This window comes from Cyclopterus lumpus, chromosome 9, assembly GCF_009769545.1.
Source record: "Cyclopterus lumpus isolate fCycLum1 chromosome 9, fCycLum1.pri, whole genome shotgun sequence".
Lineage (NCBI taxonomy): Eukaryota > Metazoa > Chordata > Actinopteri > Perciformes > Cyclopteridae > Cyclopterus > Cyclopterus lumpus.
This window is the reverse complement of record NC_046974.1, coordinates 9182731-9200383: the sequence shown is the minus strand read 5'-3', so window position 1 is coordinate 9200383 and position 17653 is coordinate 9182731. Positions and strand designations below refer to the sequence as shown.

Sequence of the window (17653 nt, the reverse complement as noted above, 5' to 3'; positions counted from 1 at the left end):
CTAACACATTTTTCTATTTGATATGCAGGAATGCATTTACAAGTATGTTGGATACGGTCTGTGTTTTATGATGACGTAGAAACAGCACTCATCATAGTTGTAAAATAAGAAAGTTTGTGCCCCGTCCGCCATTTTGTAAACAGTCGAACCAAAACCAAGCCAGTCAGCTGCGGTGGGACGCCTCGGCTCTGATTGATTGTTTTTCTTGTTTTTTTTTTAATCTGTCTCTGTCTGTCTGTCAGAATATATTGACAATTTGAGCAAATATGACAAAAGACTGTGACGTTAATGCACTGCTCCTAGGTACTAAGTATTTCACATGCAAGTTTTCTGTAAGCGCTGCTTGCCTTCCGTAAGCTCACATTGCTCCTTGTGTGCTGACTGCATGTTGAATGCTGCTTGTCACAAGTAAAGCTAATGCTAATGGAAGTAATCAAGCTGTCAGCCTGGCAAGCAGGCATGCCATCACACACACACACACACACCACAAGAGCACATTTGTTGTTATTGTGATTCATGCCTGGATCCTGATACTTCCTCTCATACGCTCTCATGCATGTGGTTACAATAAATTACCAAATTGACCCTGTAAAAAAGAGAGTGGGGAAAATATGCTCCGGAGAAGGTGTTGGTGCTTACTTTCGGAGTCAAATTAAACTTTTAAGAGCAATTACCAGTTCAATTTTCTCTGCAGTTTTTAATGGGATTCCCCATTGCTCATTTGCAACTAAACATCACATCTTGTTGTTGCCTTGTCCTCATTTGAAATTCATTGTGTTGGGTCCTTCATTAGCAATTAACTCATAATTCTCAAGAATGAAACATTAGCGCACTCACTCCTGCATGTATGCAGATATAAAATGCACGAGCTAATGCTGTGCGCAATAGAAAGTTTAGTTCTTGCTTTGACTGCTGCAGTGCCAGAAATAACTTTAATGAGTGCGCAATGTGAAGTTTTCTGTGATACATGATGTCTTTGCTGGAAGTGGAAACTGTGATTAGAGTACACAGTACCTCTGAAAAAAACTACAGTATGTGTATGTTTGTGATATTATTTTCTCCCAAAAGCACTCAAATGTGCATTCAGTGGAGGGAAGAAAATGAAGTGACAATGAACATGCAGACAATGCTCACCAACCATTGTAACTCAACAACCACACACAGAAACAGACCAACATATCCTCATTCATCAAGATATCCTGGCTCAGACATACTTATATGTTGTTGTATTTGTGTTTGTTGCTTTATGGACTCATGAGTCTGGAATAAAATAAATATATATACACCTGGTTTGAACCGTGGGTAGGTCTGGGTAGACAGCAATATGCAATAAAGTCAGAAAACCAACATGTAATTAAATAATAATTGTAATTTCTTCAATCAGAACTTCAATTATACTGATGGAAGAGCATCCATATGTTTAAATAACATCTCAGCTTGTTTTTGTCCAAGTTTAACGTACCATGAAAGTGGTTGGGGGACAGAGAAAAATCAATTTTAAATTTGTAGAGGTATGAAATTGACAGAAAATGCATGAAGCACAAGATCAAACCAGCCTTCATTCAACAATGCAATTACCTGAAGATTGTTTGTTTCGAGCATTGGGGACATTTTGCCCTGGGAATTATTATCTCGGGTAATGTTTACTCTCATGTTGTTTTCCCAACAAGTGAATCAAGTGTATTTAGTTTGTAATTAAACTTATTTACTGTATATCAGCGACCAGGTACAACATCCATTATTCTCAAAAAAGAGAAAATATGCTTTGTTCCAGATTAAGCTACTAGCTCCTTTCTGTCCGTAGGCCCTGGGCAGGAAAAAAGAAACAATAAATGGATAGTTTGAGGGAGAGTTTGGTGTTATTGATGGACATACAAAGCCTGTGTCTGTTTAGGGATATATGAGGAGTACAATTATTTAGTCAAATCACAGCACATCATTCACACTGTCCAAAATGTTAAATATTCTCACTATTATATTATATAAAGTTGGCTTTAGTGCGTGTTCAGTACCCTGAATCACAATAAGGTGTGTGAAAGTGGCCCATGGAGCCACAATAGCTTCCCAGTAAGATAGTTGAAGCCAGTTTAGTCACCAACTGGAACCACAGAGGGAATGGAGGTTCCGATAGACATGCGACTGTGATGGGCTTCAGTAGCAAAGGTCATGAGCCGCATACAAACTTAAAATATCCCAAGAACACAGTCTGTAGATTAGTCTTTTTCTTCTTTTTTTCCAACGTCTTGGCGAAGGAAACCAGGTTTCTCCAGGCCCAACCACACCAGAAGGACTGGATTTATTTTTAGCCCTGTCCTGTTCCCCCGGGACATTTTTTTCTCTCTCTGTGTGCAGAGAGAGCATGATTTAACAGAGGAAATATTGACCATCTGGAAAATGTAGAGAAACTCTTTTAAAGAACGGTACGAGACGTTTTCATTGCTCTGCTAATGGTAGACTGTGGCTGTCTGTGTATGTGTGTGCACAAGTGTGTCAGGTCATTTATACAAGGCAAAGTGCGTCTTTGAGCTTCTTCTGCGTGTGTTTGTTCAATTTCAATGCTGTAACTCCCAGTTGTTGTTCTCTTTGGAGCAGATGTTTTCAAACTGTGAGGCGTGGGAGAGTTAAAAGAGGGTTTGTGGAGGGAGTGTGAGGGTTAAAGGACAGGAGCATGCTGTTGTTCTTAACACAACTGAGGGTTGGTTATTGAAGTCTGGACGGCTGATGTGGAGCGTTCACCAACATAGCCAGCTGTCACAGGCAGCAGCAGTGGTGTGACACACAGCTCATGGAGCCAATTAAGGCTCAGGGATGGCAGTAGGGGGGCTGGACAGCTGCAGGGTCCACCGTGATTTTATTATAAAAAAGGAAAAGGGTTGGAGGGAGCGTGTCCAATGTCGGTTGGTGGAGATTTAAATTCAATTCAATGCAATTTATTTTGTAAAGCACAAAACTACACATCACAAATGTGCCTCTGAGGGCTTTACAAACTGTAGACATACAACATCCTCTGTCTGGGGACCCTCACATTCATAGGGAAAAATGATGGCCCTTATATCTCCTGTTAAACCTCGTGTTTTATTCATAATTCAAGTAATCCAGTGATAGTTTTCTGTACATCCATGGATACATTGCAAACAGGAAGTGTCATTAACTAATTTGGCATACTGGTGGCAATAGTGTCAGACTTTGTACTATCAGGTCCTCAGATCGGAATGCAAGCTTAAAGCCTGAATATAAAAAGAGTAAAGAAATAGGGAGAAAAGTGATGAGAGACAAAGGCAGAGAGAGGTCAGGGTGATGCTATAATAAAAACTGAAACTCAGGCCACGTCAAACATGGACTTTAAAGTTTCTTTTACTTTCCTCAAACCAGAGTCTGCCTTGCTCCAGAGCGTCCATGTGTCTGAGTGAAAACCCATCTGATACTGACGCTTTATCGCAGCACTTTATTTTTATGCGGAGTTTGGTTGCCTGGCGATGCTGCCAACAACGTCCTCCTCTCTGCTTTGTCTGCCTGCCTCTCTTTTGTGAAACCACCCCGGATGCTTAGACCCAGCTCAAGTTAGTGTACCTCTCTTGCAGAAGTATGAAATAGGCTGCCTGTTAGAGAGATGTTCAGGTACATAGAAAATGCTTTCTCCTGCTTGGATTGTTTGGAGGAGAGAAAATAGAGGAGGTGATGGATACACAACGGTGTGCTGTTGGCCTAGGGCGTTACATTCATTGAATTTGTATGCATTAAGGTTCAAGTGGTATATTATTTCAAAGGTGATACTACATTAGTTGAGAAATAAGATTAAACATCGTTAGGTTACTTCCTGTAACCTCACTATTCCTATAACATTATCACAAGAGTATTATAGCAATATCACAGTGATTATGGTCTTCTCTTACAACATTGTGTTGTAATCAACACAGAGTTCAGAGAAGACCATAGACTAATACTTTTATTATCTGCTCACAAGGGCTTACACAATGTCACCCCTTGTGGGAAGATAATAAAAGTATTAGTCTTTTTTTAAATAATGTTCAATATGACGTTCTCAAAAGTGGTGTACCTCCAATCTTAATGTGTTTGTTTGGTGCTTTAGAGCTGTTGTCCTCCTATTCCCCCTTCCTTATTCCTCATCGTCTTTATTCCTCTTCTATCCTCCCTATTTCTCTTTATAATCCTCTTTCCAAATCACATATTTATTTACCTTCCTATCACTATCTTCCTAATATGTCTTCTAATTTCTACTTAATTCCCCTCCAGGAACCTTGTGGAATCTGTCGTCCTATGAACCCCTGAAGATGGTGATCATCAACCACGGCCTGCAGACTCTGACCAACGAGGTCGTTATTCCCCACTCGGGTTGGGAGCACGAGCCAAACGAGGACTCAAAGCCCCGCGATGCCGAGTGGACCACCGTCTTCAAGAACACCTCCGGCTGCCTCAGGTGGGTTTAGTCCAAAAGTAATTTAGAAAAATGTTGGTACAAATATAGCAAAAAGAAACATATCATTTTACAAACATTTAATAACACTGGTTTTCAGTTTGAGTGTTTATAATAACTTTGTAATTTTAACATAATTTCAAATTCTTTAAATTCAAATATACATTTTTACGTCTCGATCGCCACAAGCCGAGTTCATTAAAGTCCCATTATATTGGAGATATGGCAGACATTTCTTTGACCGATTTCTCTATAATTAGGCAACTCAGACCAAAACAATCTAGATTGATCGATAGCACTACAGGAAGAAGAAACATGCCTATTTTTGTTTTGGGGGTTTGCTAAATGACATAGATGACCGTTTTTAAAACAAATATGCTGTGTATTGTTAAATGCAGAACAAAGAAGGGCAATGAGGCGCACCATTTTTTACCAGCTGACACTTTGGTTGTTTCTTTGTTGCTATGAGATGGAATATTAGACGGCTGGGTAAAAAACTGGCAGTGACGAGCTCAAAACAAACCCCAAATATGCAGCTCACGGCGCAGAATAGATGCTCAGCACTTAAATATGCGGTGCTCATCTTGCTAAATTCATTTTAAAAAGAACATACACAAAAGCAGCTGTGGAGATTATTACAACCACTCGATCTAATGCTTTTCTATGTCATATGTGAGAGTGAACTGTATATATTTGCAGTTTGGACTCATGATTGGATACATTGGAGACATTTTATAGCAATTGGTTTATCAATCAATTGAATAAAAACAAATCTGTAGATTAAGCTATTCAAAACGTCTCAAGTGGAAATAGCACAAAGAGGAAGACAAACTGCAATTTTTCGAATGCAAGTCCGAATATGAACATTTTGTAAAATCAGAAGGCTGTCTTTTGTAGTTTGTACAGATTGAAAGCTTTTGGACAAAAGCAGCTTTAAATCAACAAGGACACAGATAGACATGAGGCAAAATTGTGGAAACAGATGGCAGATTTATTCAGATTAAAGTCAATTTGGGTTTAAAGCATGTGGACACATTTTAGAGATCATCCTGGATTTTATAGAGCAGATCCTTAACACACCCACAGCCTTGTTTTTACTATGATACCAGTTGCAGCTGCAGACAGGTGTGACGTATGTGAGACTGTTGGGCCAGGTTCAGGTTTTAGTTCTTAGGCACGAAAACAATATATGATATGGAAGATGCTGTGTTCTCACTGTATCTGTATGTATATGAAGTATGCTCGATGTCTGTCTGCAGCAGATTGCTGAGTGACAAACTATTAATGACATGCACCAAACTTCATCACATACAGGTAAGGTACATTGTGTTATCACTTGCTGCATTTTGAGAAATAATTTTTTAACTGTTCCTCTATTCGTACCTTTTCGTTCTAATATGTGCTGGGTAACTTTGTAACCACTCCACTCTGAGGTCAAGGAGCAGCATTAGAAGATGACTGAAATTAGCACACAAATGAAGTTAGTCTCAAGCTTATTAAGGCTGAGAGAAGATAAATTGAGCCCGCAGTGCAAACCGTTGCCTCATGACAACAAGTCAATATGTCTGTTTCTGTTTTTTTTTTTTTTTTTTTTTTTAAATAGCACTCTCTATTTGATGATAAGAACAATTCGAGCATCAGTGTTAATTGGGATGAAAAACCTTGACTTTTGAACGAGTCTGTGTTCAACTCTTATGTGTGAGCTACTGAACCTGGAAGGCTGTGCTTTGAGTGTTTTCAGTGACCGGAACATGGAGTTGTTCTTAGGTCAGTCATGGTGTTAACTTCTCCATTTCCACAGTGACATACCTCAGTGTTAAAGTGGTCTGACTCACTCGGCCATGCTGCTGACCCTGTCTGGTCCATTTGTTTGAAGAAGTGAAGGTCTGCTGTAGTCCTGGGGGGCTCAAGTCTGAGATAATAACTTGAATGAACTAAACCTCTTCCATACGCATCCTGCTCTTTGCAGTCGCATTGCTCTCGGCTGATGTAACAAAGCTATAAGATGTTTGTTTGGCTTGAACCTTTTGGCCAGGAATCAATTTGACCTCTGACCTGTACTCAAACCATGTTCACAGAAATGCAACAAAAATGTAAACATGTGTCAAACATGGTCATATCCATGGTGGTGTTTTCAGATTGCTATATCAAAGTTAGCTGTCCACACTGAAACACAAAAAACAACATCTTTGTCCTATTTATTTTCTGGCAGTAACAGTAATTTATTTCCCAAACATTAATATACGTATAATTTATAGCCTACAAACTTGGCAAAGCGTGTCACATCACCATACAATATAACTGCCACTCCAGCTTCTACCTCTGTCACTCGTAGGTTTTATTAACGACATAGTTTATCATTAAAAGGTTGTTAATAAACATTACGGACATATTGTTAAAGTTACCGTGCAGTTTGTGAGCATGCATTCCACAGTTTATGAGGGGATGCAAAATCACTGAATGTATCGTCTACCACCGTACTGCATGTACACATATAACATTAACACACTGAGAACCGATAGTGAAGCTGTCACCAGACTGGACACCAAGGAAGATAAATACCTTTCCAGCTCACAATTAAGAATCAGCTTTGACATTGTGTCTGTTCCACTATTGAACTACATCACTTGCCTTCTGATGTGATCACCTTCCAGTATATTATTTCCATCTTGAGTGATACACTGTTGCCCATGAGTGCTTTAGCGTATGTTAGTAATTAGTTTGTTAATGTCAGTTTGGGTTTTAGGAAATCGCAAAGAGCATTTTTCATTGTTTTCTGACATTTTATTGACCAAGTGATTAAATAAATAATTTGCAGTTTAATTAATAATGAAAAGAAATCATGTGTTGCACCTGAACGTCAGTGTTATCTGAAAGCTTCCCTGTTTTCTCTGCACATTTTGTGGAGAAGAGCATCAGCTAAAAACCTGACATTCAAATCCAACGCAATTTATATCTGGAGCGCACCTCGGAAACCGCAAAAACCTCAGCCAAACGTGCTCTCTGTCTCGGTCTATAAATGCTGTTATCAACTGAGGATGACTACTTGAGTGCAAGAATCTTGAATTCCTGTTATCAACTTCCAAGTAGTTTTCCCTCTTTAAGTATCTCCTATCTTTTACCTCGCCTGCTAAATCAGTTATTTTGGCTTCAACTCAGAATGACAGCTTGTAGTAAATTGTGAAAGACAGCGTGTGTGTGTGTGTGTGTGTGTGTGTGTGTGTGTGTGCGTGTGCGTGTGCGTGTACGTGTGTGGTTGACATCCAGAACAATATAACATCCAAATCGAGCTCAGACAGAAAGTACCAGAATGTATTTCATACATTATTGCTCTGCATCAGATGAATTTTCAGCAAGTTTTCTCTGGCTATAGAAAGTATGGAAACTCGCTTGTAATTTTAGAACATGTTCTCCTCAGTTGAAGAGTAGCATTAACGAATCAAGAGGGAATAAATGAAAGCGCTCTGATATAGCCAAGGAAAGTCATAGAGAAGTCATCGGATTTTCCATCAGGGCCACAGTGGGAACCTGCTCTCACTGCCTCGTACTGTTTCTCATTGTCTTCCTCAAGACTTCTTTCATTATCTATCGTGCTCTCTCTTCTCTGTCACATATCACAGCGTCTCCCTGTGCTCACCCTTCCTCGCCCCTCAGTGCAGCCACTGTTGACGAGAATATGTCTCCATGGTAACTGTGACCAAGCCCACAGTTGCCTTGACGCCAGGGTTTTGTGTGCTGGGGAGAAGTGCTGATGCCAGGGAGAATCTGTTTACTTCCACCAACAGAGACACTGCTTGCACCTCAATAAAGCCGGGGATAGTTTTATTATAATAGCCTCCTCTGTCGATAGGAGCCAGCTTATTTACAGTGTTTACGCTTGGGGCTCCGTGAAGGGGAAACTGTGTGTGTTGTCTTTGCTGGCGTTGGGATTGGGTGTCTGGAGCTGGTTCTGATGCCAGATATCAGTGCGCTGACATTGGCATTTAGCTGAGGGTTCCTTAGTATAGCCTCACAGAACTGCCAGCATGGCTGTAGATCTTCAGACGGGTTTTGCCTCAAACTAAGATGAATCATTGCTTATGATTGATGTGCTTGTTAACTGTGTTTTCCAAGTAAGAAAAAAGCCAAGCAAGGCTTTATGGACAGCATTAACATTGTGAACAAAAATTGGCAACAAGGAAATAGCAGGAAAAGTACAGGTGTTGCTAATAACAATGACTCTGTTCTACTTCCGTAAACTGTGACAGTAAGCCAGCATGCACAATACCACGGCTCTGAAACTGAAGCAGCTAAATGGAGTTCAGACGTCATTCATTTTATTGCTTTATCAACATGTCACATGTCAAAAAGTCTTTTTTGTAACATGTCTATGATTTTAGTTTTTAGCAGTGAAAATCTGATGATATTAAGGGCGAGTTTTGCACTAAACACATTTTATATTCATATAAGAGAATAAGGATTAGATCAAATGGAGAATCAAGCCTGGCATGTGGGCGGGCCCCAGCAGGCCTGGCCCGCCCCCAGAACTGCTGTGGCCCCCATAGAGTCAGGAGCTTAGAATGCGTGATCCCATGCTCTGTACACAGTAAACTCAGACAGAGCCTACTAAGAGGGAGCCCTTTTTTATATTTTCCCGAACGATGCTAACAGTCAAAACCAGCAGGGGAAGCTGCGTAGAAACGGCTGTATGCAAGTCTCTCTCTTTCTCTCTCTGTCTCTCTCTCTGTCGTTGTCCTTCACTTACCTATCATTTCCCTTCTAATATAGGGCCAGAAAAAAACTAGATTCTATTTACAACCACGTTAAGCTAGCAGGATAACAAACTCTTGTCTGTCCGTCAATCGCTCTCCACCGCTCCTCCTCTCAGTTCTCTGGACAACGCTGCTGTGACATAAGCACCTCCTACAACCAACAGCGCTGTCCATGGTCCTGACGCAACAGCTGAGCGGTATTGTCAAGTTTTGTATCGGCCAATAATAGATTAACTATTTATTTACACATATATATATAGATATTTACACACATGAATATACTTACTATACTCTACATATGATTATACTTTTTGAGGTGGACACCCTTATTGTCAGATAAGCCCATGTTTATGTTTATATTACTACTAATTGTATTGCTCTGCTGTTCTGGTATTACGTCCACTTCTTGGATCGCGGCCCAGAATATAGCTGCATTTCATTTCCTCAGCGGTCCAGGTGATCTTTATTTTCCACTGACATATAGTTACTGTCAACTATTTCACTGTCCATAAATTCAGACGTGCATATGCTACGTATAGATAAGGAGGATGTGTTTGTAATTGTATAATAAACCTGATCAATACAATCACGTGCGCCACCTATTTACATCGTGGAAATGAAATGCCCACCGACTGATTTATGTCTTCTGCCGGGTCTGGGAAGAATCCATAAGATGAATCAGAAATTAAATGGGGATCGATAGAACGTAAAGGATACCCGACACCAGGGTACACATATGGTCCTGCAGTGTTTCTGTTGCCCTTGTACGACATTAGCGGAGGTCAGCCACGACTCCATCCATCTCCATCAGTCTCCATGAGTCCAGCTCCAGTCTATTCGTCTCAGCTGCTCTATTGTCCTCTGATGGCCACATGACTCTGAGCGACCTTCACACCCACACTTCATCTGATAAAGCACGCACACTATAGGCACATCCCGATCACAGTCACAGGGTGTCTGTGTCTCTGCTGTGTTTTATAATTACCGTATCACTGTAATGTGAACGTATTCAGAATTTATTTTTCAGTAACGTCAGCATCAGAAAATCTATCTGCTGTTAAAGAAGGAAACAATAAATGCTTTGCCTCGGCCCAGCATTCTAAAATGGCTCTTGATCTGAAAATGTTGTGGTCTGAATCAGATAAATTACTTACTACTGCATGTTTCAAACACATGGATATCATACCTACTGCCTCTTCTAAATTACTGTAAATGAGACGATTGTGAGACATTGTAATGATTTGAGGTAATAACAGGGACCGCAAAATGAGCTTATTTCCATTTTATAGTATATTTGAATGTTTCACTCGTAGCGAATATCCACGGAAGGATGATAAAACTGCCGTTAGATATTTTGATTTTAAGACACAACAGTTTTTTTTAGCTAAATGCGAAATCGCTCAAAATGACAATGTGCTGATATTTAACAGGTGTGCTGTAATGTTTCCATATCCACAATTATAGTTTAGGGTGTTAGCATATTAACAATACACACAACGTACTACTGAGGCTGATGGGAATGTTTTTTGTTTTGCAAGTGTTTAGTCATAAACCAAAGTATTGGACAAATCAACCTTTTGACCCAATGATAATGCCAGGGGAACACTAGAGTTGTTACAATTAATCCTGATATATGAATTTGGGGAACACCAGAGTTGTTACAACTCATCCTGAGGGGGATATGGATTTGTGTACCAAACTTTATGGCAGTCCTTCTGATGGAGAAATGTCACACACAACTACAAATCTCAATCTCAAAATCTCAGCTCGGTTAGGTGACATGACACATCATGGTTGCTGATTGTGATAGTGATGCAATACACTTTCCAGCAGTCAGACAAGCAAATCTCAGAGGAAGTAACTCTGTAGGTCGACTCTGTAAACACAACTAACAAAAAGGCTCAGACACAGAAATCCGTACGTCATCTCAACTAAAGAACTTAAAAAAGAACACTGAAAGCTATTTGGCTTGAGGCTTTTTGTGTAAAGGGGAAGCTAAGCTAAGCTAAGCTAAAACCAAAGCGCAATTGATTTTTAAACACAATTAAAGATACCGATTTCACCAAATAAAACTATTATTTTTATGTCATCTAATATGCTCACGGTTGTTACTTCATATATGTCACATCTTTCGCTTCACTATTTGTTTTGTTAGTTTATTAGATACAATTCTGATAACATATCTGTGCAATAATTTGGAGTTAAAAGGGTTGCACGTGTGTGCATTTCATGCAGGTGGACATAAAGAATCACTGTTAAAGGGTACCATGAAAGTTACTCACGTGGTGAGAATGTGCAGTAACACAACAACAGATGGAGCACTCCCAGATAGATCAATAATCATCAGCACCTATATACCTTCAACCCCATGGAATATCTCACCACCAGATAACCTGTCCGGTGATAAGAGTGCCTACCCACACAGTCTCCACTGACAGATGCACACGTCTATAAACCTTCGACCATGACAACTGCTCCCTGAAAGACTCCTGAAAATGAAACAGCTGACAATAAAACTCTTCAGTCTGTCTGTAAAGAAACACACTCCTGTCAAATAAATCCACGGCGGTTTCTCCTCCGGATCCATTTACAGGGGAGGCGTTTTCTGACAGCTGGAGACGGATGGGTTTAGTTTATGAGCGGGTCCAGATGTCTGGTGCCGTCTGCCTGGTCTCTACCAAAGATTAAAGATTAGGCTGAACTAGCACTCACTGCTGGATGGTTCTGTCGGTTTCCACTCCAAATACGAATGGAAGAGACACTCATACACTGGCCAAGAGGATGAGACGGTGTAAGGCAGGTTATGTGGTTGTGTTTGTGTGTATAGTTGTATAGAGTTATTCTCGTTGTATAGGTCAATAGGTGGAGGTGTACATCGATCCTGCCTTGGAAATTAATGATTTAAAAACTCAAACGGAATAAGATGGAGTCTCTCTCCGTCTGTATGTGTGTCCTCCTATTTTCTCGACAGCCGTTCATCCGATTGTCTTCAACCTTGGCAAGTGTATTGCTGAGGCCCCAAGGAAATGCGGTGTTGAGTGTGAAGTTACTTGGATGAGCGGCAGTACTAGTGTCCAAGCAATCGGCCCGCTCCAAACAGTCACGTTTTGAACGGGCACTGCACTAGTTCTCATAGAAGTCCAACACAGAGCATCATGACTTTGCCGTTTTGTGTGAAAAAGGAACATTATATAGGATGTTGTTGGGCGTAATAAGTGTTTCTGTCCACACAGCACTATAAAGCACTCCAGCTCTGCTTACCACCACCAGGCTGCCACTCTTCCCCAGTACTAACTGGGGGTCGGCTAATGGGATTAGGTGGGTTGGAAGCCCTCATAAATGAAGTCCCTGGAGAGGAGCAGGGAGCTCCAGCTTTCCCTTAACCCTCTTTAAAGCCTCGCATTTCACAGTCAGTCAGACAGCCGCACTAAGACTGCACCAGCTCTGCTGCCAGTGTGCTTATAGGAGCCGTGCTCAGGGCGCTGGCTGATGTAACACGGATGGCATTTCCCTTTGTAGCAAAAATTAAATATATATTCATCTTTCTTTTAAGACTATTCCAAAAGCAGTCTGGCTTTATTACATTGTACTATTGAGGCAGACCAAGAGGATAAAGGCCACAGGCCAGAAAATCACAAGGTTTGCTCAGACTGGTTTTGGATTGCTAATATTGGACTTAACTGTCATACATCTGACAGTCATTGTCCAGTCTGTCAATATTTTCAAATGGGAATCATTAAACTAAATAATAGTAGATCCTAATAATGTTGCATGCTTAAATAAATGAATAAACGACAACAAAATAACTCAGCTCTTTTATGGCACTTGTTTTTTTTATGAGGGATGTTTATTTATGTTGTTAGCCATAAATGTCCTGTTTGTTACAACCACGCTAAGCAAGCAGGATAACAAACCCGTATTCGTCCGTCAATCGCTCTCCACCGCTCATCTTCTCTCAGTTCTCTGGACAGCGCTGCTGTGACATAAGCATCTACTACAACCAACAGCGCTGTCCATGGTCCTGACACAACATCTGAGCGGTATAGTCACATGTGACTATGTCACTTGTGATATTTCATTGAGTTACATTTTTCATGATTGCAATGATCCATTAAGTAGATATTAGTAGCAGTTGTATTAATAATTATACCATTTGCAGTTGTAGATCGTGCTGCTTCTTGCTGAGCTGGCTTGTCAGATTTGGGGGAGTTTGTCATAGATATGTTTGAATTTAAGATAATGACTTTGCTCAGATATTTACTTTTGTCAAGATAAATAAAAACCATACAGATATTAGAATATTGTATTTCATATACAAGAGACATAACTTTAAATGTCTCCTGCCAAATGGCTGCAGACATTTCCGGTTCCGTCAGCAGTGTAGTTTTATCTGGTTGATGGCGACTAACAGTGTGTGTTTCTGACTTCTTTTCCTGTAGAAATGTGAGCTCAGACGGGGCAGAGGCTCGGCGCAGACTGAGGGAATGCGAGGGATTGGTGGACGCCTTGCTGCACGCTCTCCAATCAGCTGTGGGGAAGAAAGACATGGACAACAAGGTAGTGTCCGATTCACCCACTAAAACACATATTCGTATGAGGAATACAACCGCACAGTTTTTGCCTCGTATTTATTGAGGTCTTTATTAAAGTACCACGCAGATGTACTTGTAGATGAAAACTACTCTCTTTTTCCTCCATAGTCTGTGGAGAACTGTGTTTGTATTATGAGGAACTTGTCCTACCACGTCCACAAAGAGGTGCCGGGGGCCGAGAGGTTCCAGGACCCCTCAGCGCTACAGGCTCCTGGTTCAGCAGGACCACAGAGGAAGAAGAAGGATGACGCCGGCTGCTTCGGTGGCAAGAAAGCCAAAGGTGAGGAGGAGGAAAGAGGGAGACGAATAACAATGCGATAACCACTAATCTGAATTGTTTGGAAACCCAAAATGAGATGATTGCCTCTTCAATAAAATACATGCTTTTGTTAAATGAATTATAGAATCATTAGAAATAAATCATTTGCATTTTTATTGCATAACTTGTGATTAATTAGAAAAGCTTCTTAAAAGTGTAGACAACTTTGTTTAATGATTAGTGGGAGCTGCATGCGGTGGTTTTATAGTCCTTATTATGGTTATTATGGAATTGTTTGCCTTGTTTTACATGCAATTGACAGAGGGGAAAGCAGTTATTCAAACAGCTGCATTGAATATACCGTCTCGACTGCCCTCCTCTTCTTTATTGAATTTCCGTTCATTGTTGGTTTTATATGAGTGCCGGGCTTCTCCCTCTCAACAGTTATACTCTCTCTTGAGAGTTGGGTTTAAATTGTACATAAACAAGAGTAATGTTTTGCTCATTTGTCAGAAAACCAATGATTAGACTTGATTAATCTCTTCAATTTGTCCATAACTTTATCAATTACATTTAACTGCTAAACTTCAACCATATTGTCCCACCATTTGGTTTGTATGCTAGATATTTCTTAAAGTTAACACTTAAACAACTAGTGTAAACAAAAATGGGTTCTCTAAAATGTTGGAACTAAATGAACTCAAATATAGAATAGTTCACTACAATCACACATAACATTTTTACATGTGAACAATATGAACCGTCACACACCGTAACCTCTCAGCTTCAATGCAAGACTATGATGAGACATCTCTGTAATGGACGTGTACCGTCTGCTGTTTTGCCGTTATTGATTCTCCGTCACAGATTTGCCATGCACGCATGCATCTTAATCAGCATTCTCCCAGGCTGTTAGCTCAACGACACTGTTATCTCTCTACTGTACAACATTAATGACTGCCATTAATCAGTCAGCCAATGAGCTGTAACAGCCAGCCGGTGACCCTCGACTTCTAATGACTCGTTGGAGAATCCTTTGGTTCAGGGGTCAGGTGAACACAGTAGCTTACATGTATGCAGAGTTATAAGACACCATATAACCACATGAATACTTTCACACATGCACACACGCGCTGAGAATAATGAACGGCGTTTAGCTGTGCAGACCCTGAAGGTGTTCTTTGAAAGAACGAGGCTCAGGTACAGAAACATTAACTGTGGCTAATAAAGGAGCATGGAGGCGGGTGGTTAAGCAACACTGTCGGCGATATTCTTGGTAATTTGTTACCTTAAGTAGGCCACGTTTGGCCTCCTCTTCAGTTTAATGTCACATTCAGTATTAAATATACCATTATGCTCAACATGCGCTCAGCAGCTCAAGCTTTGTTTTAGCTTCTAAACAGGCTGATTTGTGGCTGTTGTTTACATCTCTTTGAACACATCTCTGTTCTTCCCAGGCAGTGAGTTTAATGATGCGTACAGTTGGTGATGTTGCTATATATATATATATATATATATATATATATATATATATATATATATATATATATTTCACTGTGACTCTCTTTCCTACTCTTCTATCCGACAATGGAAGCTGATTCCTTTCTTAGCCTTTTCTTCTTTCTCTCATTTGCTAGCTTTTCTTAATGTCTTTTCCTATTTTCCTTTATTATTCTGTCTATTTGCTTCTTTCTCCTTCCCCCTTTCTATCTAAAAAGCCATCCGGCTGATGCCAACTCTCTGAGCATGCTTTCAGAGAACACCACTGCACTGCTAATAGCTGCCCATTTAGCCTCTTTTCTAACTCAAATTTCTTTTCTAGTTTTTCCATCTTCCCCTTCACTCTTTCACCTTCCCTGTTTCGCAGAAGATGCCTTATTTTATTTTTTTTAATTGTTCATCTAGTGCACAGCTTCTTGACACATGCACATGTCTTTTTCACCATGCCTCTTCTCCCTGCTTTGTGTTTTTTGCATTGCCGCTGCTTCCTTGGCTAACTATAGAGGAATGGTTTAATCAAGGTGAGTGTCCCCCCCTCAACCCTTCAAATCTCCTCCTCCATATTCTCTTTACCCCTGGCTGTAGAATGTAGTTAGAAGTAGTTTGGGATTTTCTTCCAAAAATCGGAGAAACTTCAGAAAATTGGGGTGTTTCACTTATTCCACTTGCATCCCCTCGCCATACTGACCTGAGTAGTATAGGCTCCACCCCTCCCAATTTAGTCTCAATATATGATTGAACTGAAACTGAAATGTAAAACCTTTTATACACTAGTTAAAAATAATTCCAACTACTAATAAATGTCAAGCTCTGCTATATATATATATATATATATATATATATATATATATATATATATATATATACACACGTCAGCCAAAGTTCTTCAGTACTTGGTGCTAAAAGAATAGTTTGACATTTTGGGAAATACTACTTTCTTGCTGAGAGCTGGGTGAAAAGATTGATATAACTCTAATATCTATGCATTATCTATGAAGCAGAAGTCAATTTGCTTAGTTTCTATAAGGATTTGAAGTGGCTCCGTCTAAATGTGTTTTCCTTAATACACAGTCACACTGAATCCCCTTGCTTCTTGTCTTCATGCAAACCCAAGATAATTACTTGCAGGCTGTAGCTTCATGTTTAGTGCACAGCAACGTCAGAGTGATATTGATCTTAATCGACTGACTTGCGGCAATGTGGTGAGTAAGTGTAGTTCCCAAAATGTCGCACTATTAGTTTTAGGTGCTTTCATGAATATATAGTGGTTTTCTGTATTTTGAAAGGGTGGCAGGGATAGTTCATCTTTTGTCTCTGTCCATGAACATGTAAGATGACCATTAGCCAGCCGAGCTGCAATCACTCACATCCCCTCCCACTCCATTTCCCCTCCTCCACTGCATTACAGTTAAAGTAGGAAAGTAGATGTATGTGATTGTGGAAAAGTTGTATGTAGTTATAGGTGTCTGTCCGTGTGCTTATACAGTATGTTTTCAGTATATATGCAAATTCTTGAACATGTGAACACACCAGTGTTCGATAGCCAACAGCAGACCGTGTTGGATGTGCAGTTTGGGTGTGCTTGAACATATCAATATTCTAGCTCTATGCACAGTTTACATCCACACACTGATGCTTTTTGTGGGTGTGTACACCTTGATTAGACCGATATGTTACTTCAGAGATGAAAATAAATAATGCAGTTATGATGTAAACATGGTTACACTTAAAGACACTAAATATAAGCTACTGTATTAACAGCTTCAGTTTAACAAATATATATATATCAGCCTTACAAATCCATATCGGTCTAACCTTGGTGTCAACGACATGGTCTTCTACAAACAGGTTTTCAGGATGTGGCACTGACTTTGTCTTCCCTCCTCTCTCCAGGCAGGAAGAACGGCGAGAATGACAAAAACTATGACACACTGGATCTGCCCAAGCGCTCAGAGCCATCAAAAGGTAGGCCTTTCCTGTCGGGCAACACCTCCCTTCGTTAACGCTGTCGCTCCTGGGGGAGAATGAAACGGAGGGGATAGAGTTTGGAAATGACTGGCCTCCTTGAGATGTTATCCTGCTGGATGAGACAGATAGGAAACATGTCTGGGGAAGA

General features: G+C 40.3%; 1 protein-coding gene across 2 annotated transcripts in view; it reads left to right on the top strand.

Annotated features, from left to right (window-relative positions):
- Positions 1-17653, top strand: part of arvcfb (ARVCF delta catenin family member b) — a 99887-nt gene that overhangs the window by 48151 nt on the left and 34083 nt on the right. For both annotated transcript variants that reach the window (XM_034542477.1, XM_034542478.1), the window contains exons 5-8: positions 4255-4438; positions 13626-13743; positions 13887-14058; positions 17431-17502. In XM_034542477.1, the coding sequence (XP_034398368.1) occupies positions 4255-4438; positions 13626-13743; positions 13887-14058; positions 17431-17502 (546 nt within the window). The remainder of the gene's footprint in view (positions 1-4254; positions 4439-13625; positions 13744-13886; positions 14059-17430; positions 17503-17653) is intronic.